The 18632-nt window shown below is 29.4% G+C and overlaps 2 protein-coding genes across 4 annotated transcripts in view; both read left to right on the forward strand.

Moving 5' to 3' along the window:
- Window positions 1–18632, forward strand: part of LOC118203853 (uncharacterized) — a 262288-nt gene that overhangs the window by 203249 nt on the left and 40407 nt on the right. The window lies entirely within an intron of this gene.
- Window positions 1–18632, forward strand: part of iPLA2-VIA (calcium-independent phospholipase A2 VIA) — a 68969-nt gene that overhangs the window by 38365 nt on the left and 11972 nt on the right. For all 3 annotated transcript variants that reach the window (XM_085826904.1, XM_035374774.2, XM_035374778.2), the window contains 2 exons: window positions 12877–13027; window positions 18376–18512. In XM_085826904.1, the coding sequence (XP_085683030.1) occupies window positions 12877–13027; window positions 18376–18512 (288 nt within the window). The remainder of the gene's footprint in view (window positions 1–12876; window positions 13028–18375; window positions 18513–18632) is intronic.

The following is an 18632-nucleotide window of genomic DNA, read 5'->3' on the forward strand; positions in this document are numbered from 1 at the left end:
TCCTGTATCCCAATCAAAACCGACATTTTAACTTGCGCAAAACAATCATTGGTATAAAAATTGGTATGACCTTTTCATTGCAAAAGCAGAGCCCGTGTGAGAATAAATTTATTTGTATTGGTTGCCTGTTTAAGACACAGGCACGACAAGTAAGGGATTAACAAATTGTTTTTCTAATTTTAATAAGCTAATAGGTTGTTGTGATCTTTGTGTGTTCGGCTAAAAAAGCCTTTGTGATTTCTATTTCGAAATAACTTTTTAACAATGTTTTCAAATTAACTTGATATCTTCATTTAATTAAATTTCTCTTCTGATTTTAATTACATAAAGAAGAGGAGTTGAAGTCATCAGTTCAATCAAAATGGGAGTAATTTGCAATATAAGATTCATTTCTTAACAAAAGGAGAATATTAAATCTTACCTTGAATCATCTATATTAATCTTACTTGGAACAAGATATCCAAAGATAGCAGCACATAATTTTAACAACACTTTATATTCTTTATTCGAAGCACAAAATAGTGTATTCGGCTTTCCCGGCCAGATCACCAAGATATAAAAAAACAATATATTATGACTTCCTTGAGAGCTTTGATCATACTTAATACTAATAGAAGTCAACTTCAACGCATTTTACAAAAATAATAATTTTATTTACAATAACAAGCAGAAGCACATCGCTGGTTATCATCTACTATGGACCAAACTGAGGTAACCAACATTCTTTTCTCAGAAGAAGAGCGCCTTCGAATGGCGATACAAAAATCATATGTGGGATTTTTCAACACCCTTTGAGAGGCACATTGAAAATTCTTCAGCCTTTAGTGAAATTAATTGATAACTAGTACCTTTGAGCTTCATGAATGTGACATGTATCAAAAAAAATTTTTGCACACCTTGGAAGGCAGGTGGGTGGTGGTTGAGGAGTGAAACGACTGCCCATGTAGCGCATGAAATCTGCAAACGTTTTGGGCATTGATTTTTACAGCAAAATAATACATATAAGCATAATTATTTATGGTTTTTGCAAATATTAATAAAAAGAAAATTTCTGAAAATTAACCCCATAATTTAAAAATATAGTACACATAATACTGTTTATTCTGATCTTATTTCAGGAGAAGATTTTATAAAATGTTATTCTAAATGTATAAATATGCTAAGTAAATGCTAAAAATGTAAAATTTATAACATTCCATCTTCGTATTTTCATCAAAAATAGTATGTAGAAGTTATCTAAAATATATGTTACTACTCACATATTCACACAGCTTTACAAATTATGAAACTTTTTGAAATCATCTGATGCCTTTCTGATAATTGTATAATGGTACAAAGTAAAAAGACACAGCTTTCTTTAGAAAAAGGAGGCTAAATGAAGTTCCTGCTCAATCTTTTATTTTTCTTCTTTGAAAGGGAAAGGGCAGTACCTTCTCCCCAAACACACTCCCCCTTCTGCCTAACATAGAGATCACATTACACCCTAGAAATTAAAAAAATACATAGGATCAATAGGAATCAGAGGGTCATATTACAGATCACATTACATCCTATCAATAAAAAAATACATAGGAATATTATAGCCCTAAGATTACATTACACTTAGCAAACAAAATACACATAGGAACGTTCTAGCTCTGAGAGGGCGCGTTCTAGCTCTAAGAGGGTGGTGGTTTCTGTAGAAAACCGCATGTTGAATTATAAAAGAAATGCAAAATTTATTACTGATTTCTCTCAATATTAATGTTTTATAAATAAAAGAGTATGTAAATAAAAAAATACATAAGTTAAACTTAAGTGACTAGATGCATTTTTTAAGGAGTTAACAAAGAAAGAGAAAAATTTTTAATTTTTCTCTTTCTTTGTTCAAAGTTTAAGCACATATAAATCGATGCAAAAAAAAGGCTTACTTTTGTGCTACCGTCTGTTGGTTCTTTTCAGAGTTAAAAACACAGTAAAACCACAGAAACACAGTAAATTAACACAGTAAAACCACAGAAAAACCACTGCACAACTGAGAAAAAAGTTTCTTAACATGTGGTTTCAAAGGTTGACTCTGTGACGCAAAGGGTTAAATCAGTTGTGTAGCCTATGGCTACTAGAATTGGCTTTAAATTTTAATTTATTCCTACTTTAAATTTCATCACCTGAAGTGGTGGTTGATTTGCAAGCATGAGGTGTGCATTTTATGTTTAAGTTTTAATTTAATAGAAAGGTTTGTTTTAAAGCCTTTTTAATACTCTATAGTTCTTTTCAGATAAAGCAATAGTTCGCTCTAACGCTGTTAGAGTTTGATACCCGTTTATGCTGCGAAAACAGATCAAACTCTGTAAGTTTAATAGGAATAAGCAATTAAATTTCATTGCTTAGATTAAGTTTCATCGCTAGAGATTGTTTCATAGTTTTCAGTACTATGTACAGAATTCATCTACAGATGTATATCATTAATATTAAAAGTGTGAGGGTGCCGTGATAAATTAAAAAAGATAATGGCTTATATATTTGACATCACAATTAAGTTAATAGATATCATTATTTAGGCACCTCATGCTTTTATTATTTATGATATAAAATTGTAGATGAATGAGATACATTCTGGTGACGTCGGAGGTCACGTGATGTCAGAACTGCTAATGTAAACAAACAAGCTTCTGCTGTGGTAGATGTGTTGAAAATTCGGAAACTTTATTTTTAATTAGTTATGAAATTTGCATTTCATCATTAATCATTATTTCATCCATTAATTAACTGTTCATTCATTTGGTTAGTATAATTTTCATAACTCTTATGTGTTATCTTCATGATACTCTTTTGTTCGCTGCTTTACCATGTTTTGATTGTTAATATTTATTTATGAATTCTTTCCTTGATCTGATAATTAATTCATTTATAAAAAAATGTAAAAATGAATACAGAAAAATCATGTTTACATACATTGCTCTTCTAAACTGAAAAGAAAGTTACTATAAATATTTTTAAGTCATAATTTTATCAGCTTAACGAGCAGAACAGTAAATATAAATAGTTGGTTTCTGAAAATCGTAGTAGTCAAATTTATGATTAAAATTACGGAGCACTGTAAATGCAGCTGGCCCTTAAATCATGTTAGGGTAATGATGCCAATTTTCTGAGCAGTTCAAATTTAATATATAATTTTATACAACTTAAAATTTAGATTTTAGCAACTGACTATTATCCTATTGATAGTATAAACTGCAAATTAACACAATTTGTATACTATAATATAAATGTCAATAAGAAAGGTATATAGATTTGTGCAATTGAGTTCACTGCGGTACTAGCTTTGAAACTAATAACTTTTCATAATATATTTTTCTTCATTTTATAATAATAAATAATAAAAAAGTACTACCTGTATACATTTTAAATATTCAAAAAATAAATTTGAAGTTATTTTTAATCTTGCAAGTTACATAATTTATGTGCAGAATTTTTTTATTTTAAAATCATGTAGCTCAAAAAAGTTTTCAAGTGTATTTATTGAAAAGATCTACCATAGTAAATAGACTAGTGTAATTCTATACCTAAGGCACATGTTATCTCAAACTATGGACTGACACAACCACTGGTTTTCAAGGACTAAATATACATGCTAATTTAATATTTAAACTAAAAACTCAGCAATCTCCCATGAAAATTTAGAATTTAGTATAAATTCTTTTAAAAGCATCCATTTATATTAAAATGTTTCAGTATTACTGATGCTTCTAATATTAAAGCTGTTGGTATCCTTAATATCTACAATGGAAGGTATTAAAAAAATTAACATTTCGATATTTATGTGTATTCTCTAAAAATCAATAACAACAGCTAAAATATTAAAACACATTTCAATGAAATTAATAAAATTTTAGCTGTATAAAATATTCTATGACACTAATTAATATTAATAAGAGAAAATTGGCTTTGCATTTATGTTCTTGCAGATAAACAGATCTTTCATAAGTTCGGCTATTTCAGTAATTTAGAACAACTATTCATGAACTATGAATATACTATTATTACACTTATATTTAAAAGTTTGGAAAACATTACTCAAGGTCCCGTGGATAGTTTTCAGTTAACTTATATGCACTTAATATTCTTAATAAAAACATTATTAATACTGGTAAACATCATGCATAAGAAAAAATTTATAAATCTTACCTCGTTTTCTGCAGAAATTTGCACAGATGTTTCATAATTAATTGATTTCATCATTTCGGCCTTTACACAGCTTGTTATAAGTACCGTGCTATCCGGCATTATTTTTAAACAAATATTGTTCACATGTTTTTTCTTGAATAACAAAATACCTTTCTTGTTGACATCAAGGAAAGAGAAATCATTTCCAAGCATATTTTTTAATTTTTCGCAATAGCCATAAATTTCTAAATTCGAAATATCTGCTATCGACTCCATTGTAAACATAGCACATGCGGATATTGTTGCTCTTAAAACACGTGACCACATTTTTCCTCTTCTTCTCTTGCGGAATGTATATCATTCTGTAAATAGAATTATTGAATCTATTATTTTTCTCCTTTTAGTGCATATCCATTTTATGTAAAAACATATTGCATAAAAACCTTTTTTTAATCGTACTTTATTTTTAGTTTTTTAGTCTCAATTACATGTTATCAATGCTGAAATTTGTAGTTATTATTAAGACATAAGCAATAAATTATAACAAAATTGTGAAATAAAGCAAATTAAACTGAACATCATTCAGAGAGTGAAGAAATCGCTTTGAGTATTCAGTTTCAGGAATTGTATGTAATAAAAATGTTGCTTGCAGCTAAAATAAGAAAATGAATAGAACTAATTCTTCATTAAGTGCACCAAATTGGCTGATTGAAAGCACTTTTTCCTCACGCCTGCTTCAGACTGCAACACATTTTTCTAAAAAAAAAATGTAGAAACTCTCTTAATTAATAATTTTTGGTGCTACTTTGGTAGACGGTTGCACGGATTTTTGGCGATTTACGTTGGTGCAATTGTTGGCGCAGTTTTTACAATCATCAGCCATCTTGAAAAACGCTGTTTTTACGCATAACAAAGTATTCGAAACTTTAAAAAAAAAATAAATGTCATTAAAAGTAACGGATTAATTTTTTGTTGAAAATGTTGTTTTTTAAGATGGCAGGCAAGTGTAAATAAATACATTTACTATGAGTATAAAATACTAAAGTAAGGTTATTATTACTTTCATATAGCAAAGAAAGAGAATAAAAACACCACTATAAAAACATTGTGCCAATTAAATAGATTAAAATATTACTTAAATTAAATATCGAATTAAAAACATTATACAGTCAAAAGTCGTTAATTCGGACACCCGTAATCCGGAATGATCTATAATCCGGACCTCAAAGCTACAAACTTTCTGCGCATGCGTCGCTTTCACGCATGCGCACAGGCGTTTACGAGAGCGCGTAAGACCCTTCCGGCTGCGAATATGTTTGTGCGCATGCGTGTTTAATGTGTAACGGAGTTATACGCTAAGCTAAAGTTATCTAATTCAGTTAATGTTTCAGATTGCGTTGTTCCTTAATCTTCGAATTGGATCCGGCTTATTATTTTTTGCAGACTGTTAGAGCAATTTTATAAAAGTAAGCTTGAACTTTCGATTATGTCAAATAGAATTTCCGATATATATTTACTACAAAGCGAAAGTATGTTTGAAATCCGAAATCTGTTTATCAATTTCACGCTGCTCTGCGGCAGAGGGAGGGCAGAAACGTCATTATTAGATTATGATAGATTAGAAAGATTATGTCAAATAGAATTTTCGATATATATTTAATAATATGTAATTTGTATCTACAAAGCGAAAGTATGTTTTGAAATCCGAAATCTGTTTATCAATTTCACGCGGCGGATTGGAAGTTAATCTGTCAGCACTATCCTTATCTTCAGGGCAGATGTTTTTATTTTATTTAGTTTATAATTCCGTACTAAGTGTAGTATTTCATTTCGATGTACTCCGTCTTTGATATGATTTAAATCAAGTTCCTCGTCATTATAATTCGCTTCCGATAGTGAAGAAAGTGACCCAGAGGTTATTGAAAACGAAAACATTTCGATTGACAAATTAGTCGGTATTCTCAACACAGCAATTATAGGACTGGAACAGCGGAACTTTGTAACTAAACAAGAAATTATGTCTGTTTAATAGAATTAAAGAGAAAGTATTATCACATGAAACGAAGCAACTTACATTGAAGGAAATGTTTAATAAAGTAAACAAATAAATATTAAGCTTTTTCTTTTTGTAAATTTTGATACCCTTTAGATCATAATTGTTATTTATTTCATAAATTACGGTTTCATATTTTTAATTTTGTAATTTCTGCATGCCATCTTACCAGATTTAAACTGATGATCTATAATCTGCAAAAATCGATAATCCGGAATCGCCAAAGTCCCGAGGAGTCCGGATTAACGACTTTTGACTGTACCAACATTTAAAATATTACAGTCAAAAGTCTTTAATCCGGACTCGTCAGGACCTCGGCGATTCCGGATTATCGATTTTTCCAGATTATAGATCATCTGGTAAGATGTTTAAATCTGGTAAGATGGCATGTAGAAATTATAAAATTAAAAATATGAAACCGTAATTTATAAAATAATGAGCAATTATGATCTAAAGGGTATCCAAATTTACCAAAAAAGAAGCCTAATATTTATTTGTTTACTTTATTAAACATTTCTCTTAACGCGCGGATGCGTAAAGCATACCTTACTCATAGCCGAAATTAGAAAATTGCAACCAGAAAACTATGTGATTTGTATTCGTGATATTTATAATGATGAGGAATTTGATTTAAATCATATCAAAGACGGAGTACATCGAAATTAAATACTACATTTAGTAAGGAATTATAAGCCGACTAAAATAAAAACATCTGCCCTGAAGATAACGATAGTGTTGACAGATCAACTTCCAGTTCATTGCGCGCCGCGACGTCCCCCCCCCCACGTGGAGAGCAGCGTGAAATTGATAAACAGATTTCGGAACGGTTAGATAAACAAAGGATATGCTTTTATCCATTTTTTGTAGCAATTCGTTTTTTGTTTGATGGACATCGAAACATACTTTCGTTTTCTAGATCCTTTGGGAGCTCCAGCATCGGAAATTCTATTTGACATAATCGAAAGTTCAAGCTTACTTTTAGAAAATTGCTCTTACAGTCTGCAAAAAATAGTAAGCCGGATCCAATTTGAAGATTAAGGAACAACGCAATTATCAACATTAACTGAAATAGATAATTAGATAATTTTAGCTTTTACCGCCCGTTATACATTAAACGCGCACACGAAAACGTATTCTGCACTTGCGCAGATGCATATGCGCAGTCGTAAATGTCTTGCGCGCACGAGTAAAACGCCTATGCGCATGCGTCAATGCGGCGCATGCGCAGAAAGATTTTAGCTTTGAGGTCCGGATTATAGATCATTCCGGATTACGGGTGTCCGAATTAACGACTTTTGACTGTACTTTAAAATACGTTATATAGAATATAATTAACATTAAAACATATGTGACAATAATTATCCCAGCAATTTTTGAAAATAGCGTATTGATTTTTTTAACAAAAATTGAAGTATACAATTATAAAATAAAAGAAAATATGTGCTTACATTTTTTTTAGTCATTTAACCTGTAGTTTATTGATAAAAACCACAAAAAAAAAAAAATCGGAATCATAATTTAGATATCAATGAAAAAAATTTGAAAAATGTAATATCAAGGGTAGGAATAAAAAATTTAAAAAAAATTATAAATAGATAAAGCAATTTAGAGCCTAATTTTGATAATGAAGATTAAAAATAACAAAAAATTAAAAAAAAAAACTCCAATAATATGTATTGCTTTTAAGATATCGAAGATCCTTTAACTGCCCCTCCCTGAAGTACAAAGGACAATTTTTTTTCCGATACCAATAATTCTTGGTACTTACCAATAACAACATTCATCTTTGAAGGAATTCGGAGATATGAATTTTAAAATGGCGCGGTATTACACAAATTTTCAGTAACCAATGAGGGAGCTGATTACCGCTCGTTAATGCACAAATATTCTACAACCAATCAGAGAGCAGATTACATCACACCTAGAATTAAAATTATTTAAATAATCATACATAATAAAATCATTTTTCAAAAAAAAAAATGCAAAATTAAATTGCATTTTAATATTTAACAGCCATAAATAATGTTTAAAACATTAGATTAAATTTATAGGTATTAAAACTAATTACTTTTAAAGTAAGGTGACATCATTGATTACATCATCCACAACATAAAATTTTATAAAATATCATAAACAATAAAATTTTTATTTCAAATAAAAATGCAAAATTAAATTGATTTTTAATATTTAGAAGCCATAAATAATATTTAAAACACGGAATTTATGCATAATAAAACGCATTATTTTTTAAATAAAATGACAGCAAAGTATCGGTTACCATAAATAACTTATCCAGCAATGGGCTTACCATAAGTCATATTACTCACCAAAAGAAAAATCGCCAAAATCCGTGCAACCGTCTACCAAAGTAGCACCTAATTTTTTATCGTTATCGTGTTTAAAGAGAGTGAAAAGTTGTTTTCATAATCTCTGAAAATTTCAAAACTTTATATCTGATACATTTTTAGATGTTGAAATTTTAGTCATAAATGCCAAGTAAAGTATAGAAAAAAAAATAAAGTGATTTTTCAAAAATTTTACAGATATGCAGAATTTTAGTAACAATTTTTATGCAAGTTTTATTGAAAAACTTTTTTGTCGCTGTTAGGCAAACAGTAAAATTTAAATTTGTTTAGTTTGTTCATTAAACAAAGATATGTGCAAAAAAATCTTTTAAACATTAAATAAAAAAGAATCTAAATCAAATTTTGGAAAAAATCTGTTTAATACATTGTCATCAACAAACAGTGTATGTACAAAATTTTAACTTAAAAGCTTATCAAGAAGTAGGTTAGAAATCTGAGACAAAATTCCACTCACAATGAAGCATCATGACTGAAAGAATGCAACTTGGGTGAACTATGGAAAGGTTATGAAATCTAGTACAAATCAGGAATGGGTGGTTTATAATAAAAGATTTTTCCCAAATTCTTTTTGTAAAAGCAGTCGCAAGGATGAAAGTTTAACATGTCCAAAAATCAAAGAAAAATAAACTGTACATTTTTAAAAATAAAATTTTTTCAGAAAATATCGTGTTGAAAATGTGTTAATCTCCCTTTGTTAAATAAATTCATATTAAATCAATTTATTGAAACATGAAATTTATTTTAAGTTCGTAAAATAGCTAAGTGCCTATGTTTCATGATGATGTGAAAATGGAGTGTGTAGAGTAAAATCTCGCTTTCCTATAGCCCATTATGTCTCAAAATGATGCAATTTTGTCACAAAACATAAAATTAAAAATATATATATAATTCAAATTTCCAAAAAATCGCTTCGAGGTGCACTGGCTCTTGTCTAGATGCACCTATGTACCAAATTTCGTAGCCGTGGGTCTATTAGCTTACGCGCAGTGTGAACGAAAGACACACACACACACAGACAGACTCTTTCTTTTATTATATGTAGAGATAATAATGAAGCAGCATATCTGACAAAGTTCTGTCATAAATCTAAATGCCAGCATCTAAATTTCTACATGTGTGGTTCACTGGTATTTTTGTATAAATCAGCATTCAACACAGTTTTAAAGGAAATTATTAGAATATGAAATAAATTAATCTAATATAGAAGCTATTTAATATCTCATCAGCTGCATTTGAGCTGCGCCAAACAAATTGAAAATCAAGTTCCAAAGTTGACACTATTGCCACTTAGCAATCTCTAAATCAATGCACTTTTTCTTCCATGTTGCCATCCAGAGGCAGAGAAAAAAAATATTTATTCAAACCGGAACAGGCTAAATATTTTTTTTTTAAATAAGGAACATGAATTCATTTAATAACAATATTTTTTAATCTAAAAATAATATGGGCTTTCATTAACAATTTTATGACTCCTGTGCAGTTTTTTCATGATGATTTGACCCACTTGTCAACTTAAAGATAAAGATTGGATTAGAATAGGAATTTCCCTTATATATTTTAAATCTCATGGGGTTAAATTTTATATTGATTATGTTTTTGTGGTAAAGTTTAATGATGTGCAGATTTTATACTGTTCTCTGGCAAACACTGAAATTAGGAAACTTTATATAAAAGAAAAAATTAGTTTATGTGACAATAAATTAATTATTCATTTATTTTTCATTAATTATAATAATTGTTTTTTCATTATTTAGCATTATCAATAATTGTTCACTTATTTGTTATCAAATATGAATTTTTTTTTATTAATCCATTTTTAAAAATTGAATTTAGAAAATTTTCTAAATGATGCTTATTATGTAATACAATTTACATTCCTTATAACAAGGGTTCTCAAGAGGCTGGGGGGAGGAGTTTCATAGTTTTAGTGGGAGGAAGATGGTCATCCTGATTACAGCTATTCCTTGATGCAGTTCAAATGAAGTAAAAAAAAAAAGAGAGAGAGAAGGTAGAATCTTGTTCATTTCGCCCTCTAATATGTGAGCTTGTTATGTCTTTGTTTGTTCTTTCAAATTGAAACTCGCAGTTGTGGAAAATTATTTTTATCTGCTGATACATTTACCTTGTAAACTTTATAGTTGTAAATAGTAGAACAAAATGAATGTCAGAACAGGAACATATGATGATTCATATATTCAGTATGGTTTTATGTCGTTGTTAATGGAGGAAAAAGACCTTAATGTTCTATGCTGCAAAGTTTTTTCAAATGATTCCTTGAAATCAGCTAAGCTAAAACAACATTTACATATTATTCATCTTCAGCATAAAAATAAGGACAAAAGTTTGTTTGAGAAACCTGGGAACACTCTTGAAAAGACTAAATTAGAGTCGACAGGGCATTACAAGGGGGGAGGGGGAAACACGATGTTATTGAAGCTTCCTATGTGGGTTGTACTAGAGATAGCAAAGCAGAAGAAAACACATGCACCTGGGGACACTTTGATCAACTATCAGACAGTACCGTGCAAAGACAAATCAGTGATATGGCAATTGATTTTAAGGATCAATTTGTGTGAGAAATTAAGTCTGCAGCATTTGGCCTACTTTCACTTGATGAATCACGTGATGTGGCATCATGTTGTCCATTGCTACTTGAAAGATATGTTCATTTAAGTTCATTTAAAGAGAAGTTTCTTTTTGATTCTCTTTTAAAAGCAACCAATACAGCCTCAGATATTAAAAAAAAAAAAAAAAAAATTCATCTTCCTTTACATTAGAAAATCTCCTTATGGGATAATGTATGTGTGAGTGTTGCACAGATGGAGCACCATCTATGTTGGGGACAAAATCTGGAATTCAGGTTAAAGTGAAATTTCTGTCTCCAAAAGTGAAAAGCATTCACTGTATGATCCATTGACAAGCACTAGCTTCAAAAACTCCTCCAACTCCATTAGAGATGGTTTTGGATCAAACAATTTAAATTGTGAATTTTATCAAGGGATGAGCTCTTGGTGCATGACTTTTCAAACAGTTATGCATTGACTTGGATGCAGACGACCATTTGCTTCTTTTTCACACAAATGCTCAATGGCTGTCAAAAGGAATTGTAATTGTCTGAGTATTTGAGCTCAGAACAAAGCTTAAATCATTTTTCAAAATTAGGAAAAAGTGGAATATATTGCCTAGATGCATGATGAGAAATGAATCATGCCTTGCTTATTTGGTTGATATTTTTGAGTAGCTGAATAAATTGAATCTTCAGATGTTAGGAAGAAATACAAATATCATAAAATTCATTGATTCTTTAAAAGCTTTTATGAATAAACTATTAGTAGATAACTGGAAGCAGAAAATTAATATGAAAAACTGTCATCATTTGTCATGTTGCTGGTACTAACGGTCAAGTATTTCCAGAATTAGCATAATAATTCTGCAGCATTTGAAAACAAATTTAGGAATATTTTCCTGAACTTTCTGATGAGAAGTTGGACTTAGTGCAAAATCCATTTAAATTGTTAGTTGACAAACTTCTAATACTTTTCGAGATGAATTTCTCGAGCTGAAGACTGATTCTCAAGCAAAAGACATATTTGAAGAGAAATCAGTCACAGAACTTTGGCTGTTGATTTGTGACTATCACCCAAGATTGGCAGAGAGAGCTGTTCATGCTTTGCTTCCATTTATGTCAACATAACTGAATCTGAATTTTCAGCTCTAGTTCAAATAAAAGTGCCATAATGAAGTAGATTGGAAGTTGAAAGTGATCTGCACTGTGCCTTTTAAAGCACTTCTCTGCGTATCCAAGAAGTAGTTAAGAAAAAACTGTTGCGGTTTTCTCATTAACAGTTAGACAAGCTATTGAACATTGTATTAATTGAAGTATGCTTTATTTTATTTTACTTTGTGTATGTAAAAGAACTATTTAATTTAAGTTTTGGTATTTATTAACATTTCCTCTATTTTTTGCTGTTTAATTTATAAAACACATAAAAAAGGTTCTAAATTTGAATAAATGTAGTATCTTTTTGGTTTTGGAAGGGGAATGACCTTCTAGTAATGTGGTAAGGGGTGCATGGACCAAAAAGGTTGAGAATTACTTTTAATGACTCTTCAATACAACCGTAAAGAGTGCAAGAAATCACTATAATGAAATGAGAATTATGTACCTTCACCAACTGAGGTCATTACAATAGAATAAATAGGCACTGTAAGTCTTATAAGCATTTACTGTACAGATGTGTGTGATTTGATGTTAATTTTATTTATAAATTTTATTCTAAATTTGACTTTTGTTCAAATATTGTTTTAAAGGTAAATCAATGAAAGAATGTCGATGTCTTTATTTCCGTTTGAAAGACAAAGTGTTTGTTGGCGCTCGTCCTTATGATGCTGATTTGTTGGAGTCCTTTCTGAAGAAAGAACTAGGCGAATCAACAGTTATGGGGGATATTGAGAAGCCAAAGTTAGTAAAGTTTCTTTTAATTGCAGTACATGTTCAGTTATAAATAAATAAATATTTTAAAATATTCAGTAATGTTGTAAAAGAGTGTATATATTTAAAGCTTCTAAAAGTGCTCTTAAAATGACGTTTGCAATGTTAAATAATCATACGTGAAGGTTTTTTTTATTTATTTACTTTTTTATTTTGCCAGATGTGTCACAGGTTTCTAAAAACATGGATTTATGTTGTTTTATGAAGAAATTCCTTTATGGATATTGCAAACTAGCTATTGACATAAGTTCTGAATGAATATATATATATATGCGTATGTCAGAAAGATAAATTTTAAATAGATATAAGGTAAATTTTAAAAAAGGAAAAAATGGTCAAGAACAGAATATTTTCCAAACTTTTTTTTAATCATGTTGTTTTAATGTTTTTCTTTTGCAACCCAAACCTGTTTATACCTTATTACCTTTGGTGCGAAAAAGGGAAAAACTCATGGTAGCACAATAGCAAGACAGCTCGATTATGGACCCAGTGAATCTGAATCTAATAGTTCTGTTTCTATTTATTAATTGTGAAAGGATTTCTTACCCATGCTTTGTTGCTATCAGCTGGGGGAAAAGATTCAGATTTGTCTGCTAACCTATCAGATGTTCTTTGACAGCAACTGAAATTTCATCAGACATGGAACTAATATTGTATTCTCTTTGCATTTCAATTAGCTTCCTAAAAGTATTATAATTTCTTGCTTGACTGTTTCAAGCGACCCACAACCATTTCAATATTAATATGCTGTATAATAATATGTTTCCATGATTCTGCACCTCAGTGTATAACTGGAAAGAGACAGCCAATTTATCTGCTGTTGTTGTTTTATATCACATATACAAGATATCAACATTTCCATTTCAGGAAATATCAACTTTTCTGCAACTGTATACAGATATCGAATTTTAGCAATTAATTGGGATATTTCATGAGAAACTACAGCTAGATTTTCAGGCAAACCTCCTGAAAAAAATTTGAAGACATAGTCTGTTTGATAGATATTAATTCTGTCTTCTTATTTATAAAGAACTCTATTAGCTTGTTATTGTAGTTTAGAAGTATTAATTCAAAGTGCCATTTCAATTTTTAAGGTCTGAGGGACCCATTTGATAAGACTGCATAGCAAATAATACAGAATGGTTTTTCATCAGCATCTTTCATAAAAGCAAATTTTATATAATCATCAGAATAGTCGAGTCCAGGATTTTTTTTTTGGGGGGGGGTATGTGTAATAGACAATACCTCATGTGATATTTTCTAGTGCCATTCTTAGAATTCATACTTAGTTGAACGCTACTTATGTTTGTCATCAACAAAAAGTTTTCCCGTCTGGATATCACTTGATTTTTTTTATCGGTTATAACCATCACATTTCTTTATTGTTATTTTTTTTATTAACCTTTTATCCATTGATAATTGTGGCGGTGCTCTGCTATGTGTGGCTTTCACAGGCAAGTATTATGGCTGTTGTGCATATAAAATATATGTATGAAATATGGTAAAACTATTCAATGCCCAAAAGAAAGTAAATATTAATTCTTGCAAAGTTATTAGTAAACTTGAACTGGTCAGTGTCCAAACATAATTATTTTATTTCATTTCTTGTTAGTTAAAAATTTTAATATTCTCCAAAAACATAAAAAATACTATCAGACAGTTTTGCAAAGAAAACCTTTAAAAGTTAGATTTGTTTTTGGATGCTTTACAGGGAGGTGTCTATTGAATTTCTGAATCATTAGTAGGAGTAGAAACTAAACTGGGGTGATCTGCAAGCAGAAACAGAAAATGAATGTAATGCATGAGAAACATTCACTATCATAATTTGATACCAGTAAAAAATAATTTAATAGTTGATTCAATGTCCAAATTAATGAGAAATTTATGGCACTTGAAAGCTTTGGGAATTTCTTATAAATCTGATGGTAGTTACAACTTAGAAGACAATGTTATCTTTAGATGGTTTTGGCACTACAGATATGTAGCTTGCTTGCCTGGGACAAGCATACAGAGAAATTATGGGATAATTTTGAGGTAGCAGAAAACGAGTCAAGTCCTCTGGCAAAAATCTAAGACCAGTCTAGAGTTTCATGAGCAGCTATGATAGATTAACATTTACAATCAGAGTATTTAAAAACTAAAAAAAAGGTACTTTTTATCACATTATGCAGTAATTAGGGAAAACCTAGCATCAAAAAACAAAACTCTGCATTGTTTTTGACACATCATCACATGCTGAAGGCAAACTGTCATTGAGTGATTGTTTCTTTCCATCTGAAACCTGTTCCACTACTTTTTTAAAATGATGTAAGTATGGACTTGTGGCTTTTGGAAAATCTCATTGTGTCTCTCAAACATTCCTGAATTCCAACATGTAGTTCTTATTGACAGGAAATTTGGCCACCCCTGCCATATAATATTATGATTATTAGTAAATAAGTACAAAAATGTATGCAGTATCTGAATTAATAACTATCAGAAAATTACTGAAATTATGAATAAAGCTTTGTCACTACCAAAAATTGATTGGGATAAAGCAGTAGACCCTAGACATTTTTTAGTTCTCTAATCTAGACTCGATGTTGTCACTTTCATATGAAAGCTTTGCTTGAGTCTGCTGGCATACTCCAATCAAGCTTAAAAAACTTTTGGTGATGCTGCAAATAACATTAAGATAGGAACTAAAGCAAGAAATAAAACTAATAAGTTTCAGTATCATATGCCAGCTATGAAGACATTAACTTACTAAATCTTGTCATTAAGGTCACAACCAGGCATTTGGGAAAAACTTGTTCTAGAAAGTCTTTTATGAATTTAGAGAGAATTTCTTGAAGCACTCATAAAACACGAAAAAATGTTTGTATGGTATAAATGTGTTTTTGTTTAGCCTTTCCTTGATGACATAGATGCTTGAAGCATTTTAATACATTACATATTTTATCTATAATTTCTAGCCAAATTTAGCCTAAGGCTTACATTTTCAGAAACCTTTTTACCAAATTATGTATATATATCAAGAGGTAGTAATTAAATCAGTAAACGAGGTTAACAGTCTAACAGGAAGTGCATGCATCAAAATTAAAACAAAAACAGTTTAGTAAAATAACATGATAAAATTAATGTACTTAATAACATAATAAAATTAATATAGCAGATTGTTAAAAATCCCTTTGTCTTTTTGTAAGAACAACTGACGAATTTTCAGCAGAGCAACATTCCTGAGTTATATCTGGATGATTAGAAATTTTTGAAACAATTCAGTGGAAAGTACCAAATAAAAAATTAATATAATTAAAATCATTAATTAAAGATATATTAAAAGTGCAATAAATAAAGTTTTTTTAAATATTAATCATCAAAACATAATCTGCTTTGATATTACTCCGAAACAAAAAATAAAGTGTATTAAAAGAATTCTTGTAGTAAAGAAACCTGGGGGAAAAAAAATGGGTAAATTAAAAGCAAAGCAATGTTATATTAAAAAAGTAAAAAAAAAAAAAAAAACTTTGTAAATCAGAAATAAAAACATATTGCCAATTTTAGTTTTAGTTTTTCTTTTTTTCCATTCTAGGCTGAAACTTTTTTTTTCCCCCCTGCAGTTTGGAATTTGTTCTGCATTAAAAAAAAAAAAAAAAAAAAAAAAAAAAAAACTTCTTATTAATTTTATGTTTAGTAAATTTGCTCAAAAATTTTGACTTGAAATATATTTACTGTTGATTTACAAAGTTTTTTATAGCAATTTTGTCTTTTCTTCGGTTTGAAATTAGGTTTCTTACTTCAATAATTCTTTTTATGTTTATTTTTGTAGTATATTTTATTTTAGGGTTATGTTGCAGCAGATTATATCTTAATAATTAATTAAATTATTTTTTTATTTTGCACTTTCTTTTGAATCATTTCAAGATTTCACAGTTATCCAGATATTATTTAGAAACATGGCCCTATTGAAAATTCTTCAGCTGCTCCTTAAAAAAAGACCAAAAATTTTTTCAACAATTAATTATATTAATTTTATTAAATTATTTTTGTTTCAATGTATGTACTTTATGTTAGTGTTAACCTCCTTTCTAAATTTAATTATTCTCATGATTATTTAAGTAATTTCTCAGCATACTGTACAACTTTAATAATTTATTATCTTAATATGAAATTTCTATAACTTTTGTTATTCCTATAGACTTTTGTTTGCATGTATATTTGTGTTTTAGTGTATCAAATAAGCACTAGTGAAACTAATTCCTGAAAATTTGAAAAAATAAAAGATGATCTATTTTACCTCATAAAACATTTGAAATTGTATTTATGTGTAATCATCACTTTATCAGTTCTGTTCATGATCATATATGTGACTTTGATCATAATACTAAACCACTATAATTTTTTTCAAGCTTGTCATGTGCATTTTTATCAGTATATTGACTGTTAGTTACAAGTTAAGTCATATTTGAAGGTTTTTTGTTGGATTGATTTGTGAGTAAGCTCATAAACCGGAATCATCCTTTGGTGACAAATCTGAGTAGTATTTAACAAAACAAATGTAATTACTGGATAATGGGCATCAAGAATTAAAATGTAAAATGAACATCATGTATCAAAGCAGCCCATTTATTTTTTAAAGGGAACCAGAATAACTTACGATGTATGAGTCATGGTAATAATTAATGGGTTTAAAACATTCTTGTGTACAAAGCTGGCATTTGCTCTTATGCTGAGAAAACATAACATGCTCATGGAGAATTTTTTTTATTACTTTGCTTGTGGTGGTGGTAGTGGGAATAAATTGTGAGTTTATTATAAGTGAATCTGAAAAATAATATACTGGATAAGACTGGTATAAACCAAACTAATCAAGGGTAATTTCTTTCAATTGTTCTATGGCAGTCATTGTAAGGCTCTCTTAGATTTTATTTAATTTAAATAATGAATATTATTAATGAAATACAATAAAGTTTAAGATACTTGTACATTTACAATATCTAAAACTGGTGAATATGTTCGTGTGACCCAGCAAAATGTTCAGAAAAATATAATCTAGGTCGTGGGAAGATGAAAGATGAGCAGAATTAATCACGTTCATTTCAGTTTATAATAGTGATAGTTGAAGAGTAGTCAATAGACTGTGTGCTCTGGTTGGCTAAAAGTGGCAGGGATGCAAAACATTAACTAAAACACATTTACATTATATACAACTCTGTAGGAGAAAATATAAAAATATTTTTGTATATATTTAAATAGATGTTATTGTATTTCTAACATCATATGAAAAATTTATTGAGTCTTTAATTAATTTGCACTTATTATTTTCTTTCTTTTTATAGGATTATGATAACTGCTACAAGAGGTGATAGAAAACCTGCAGATCTACACATTTTTCGGAATTATAAATCGCCAATGGAAATTCTGAATCATATTGAAAAAGATATTCTTACTAATGAGCCTCTTCCTAATCCTAGAGGTAAGTTCAGTAGGTTATTTATTATAGCTAAACCTCTTAAGGGCTGTCTGCCTTAAATAGAATGGCTTTATGAAGACCATCTTCAGAAACTTAGTTTGTGTTTATATTACACGTGAGAAA

This window comes from Stegodyphus dumicola, chromosome 11, assembly GCF_044657685.1.
Source record: "Stegodyphus dumicola isolate Sdum_Otavi_A_Nest chromosome 11, ASM4465768v1".
NCBI lineage: Eukaryota > Metazoa > Arthropoda > Arachnida > Araneae > Eresidae > Stegodyphus > Stegodyphus dumicola.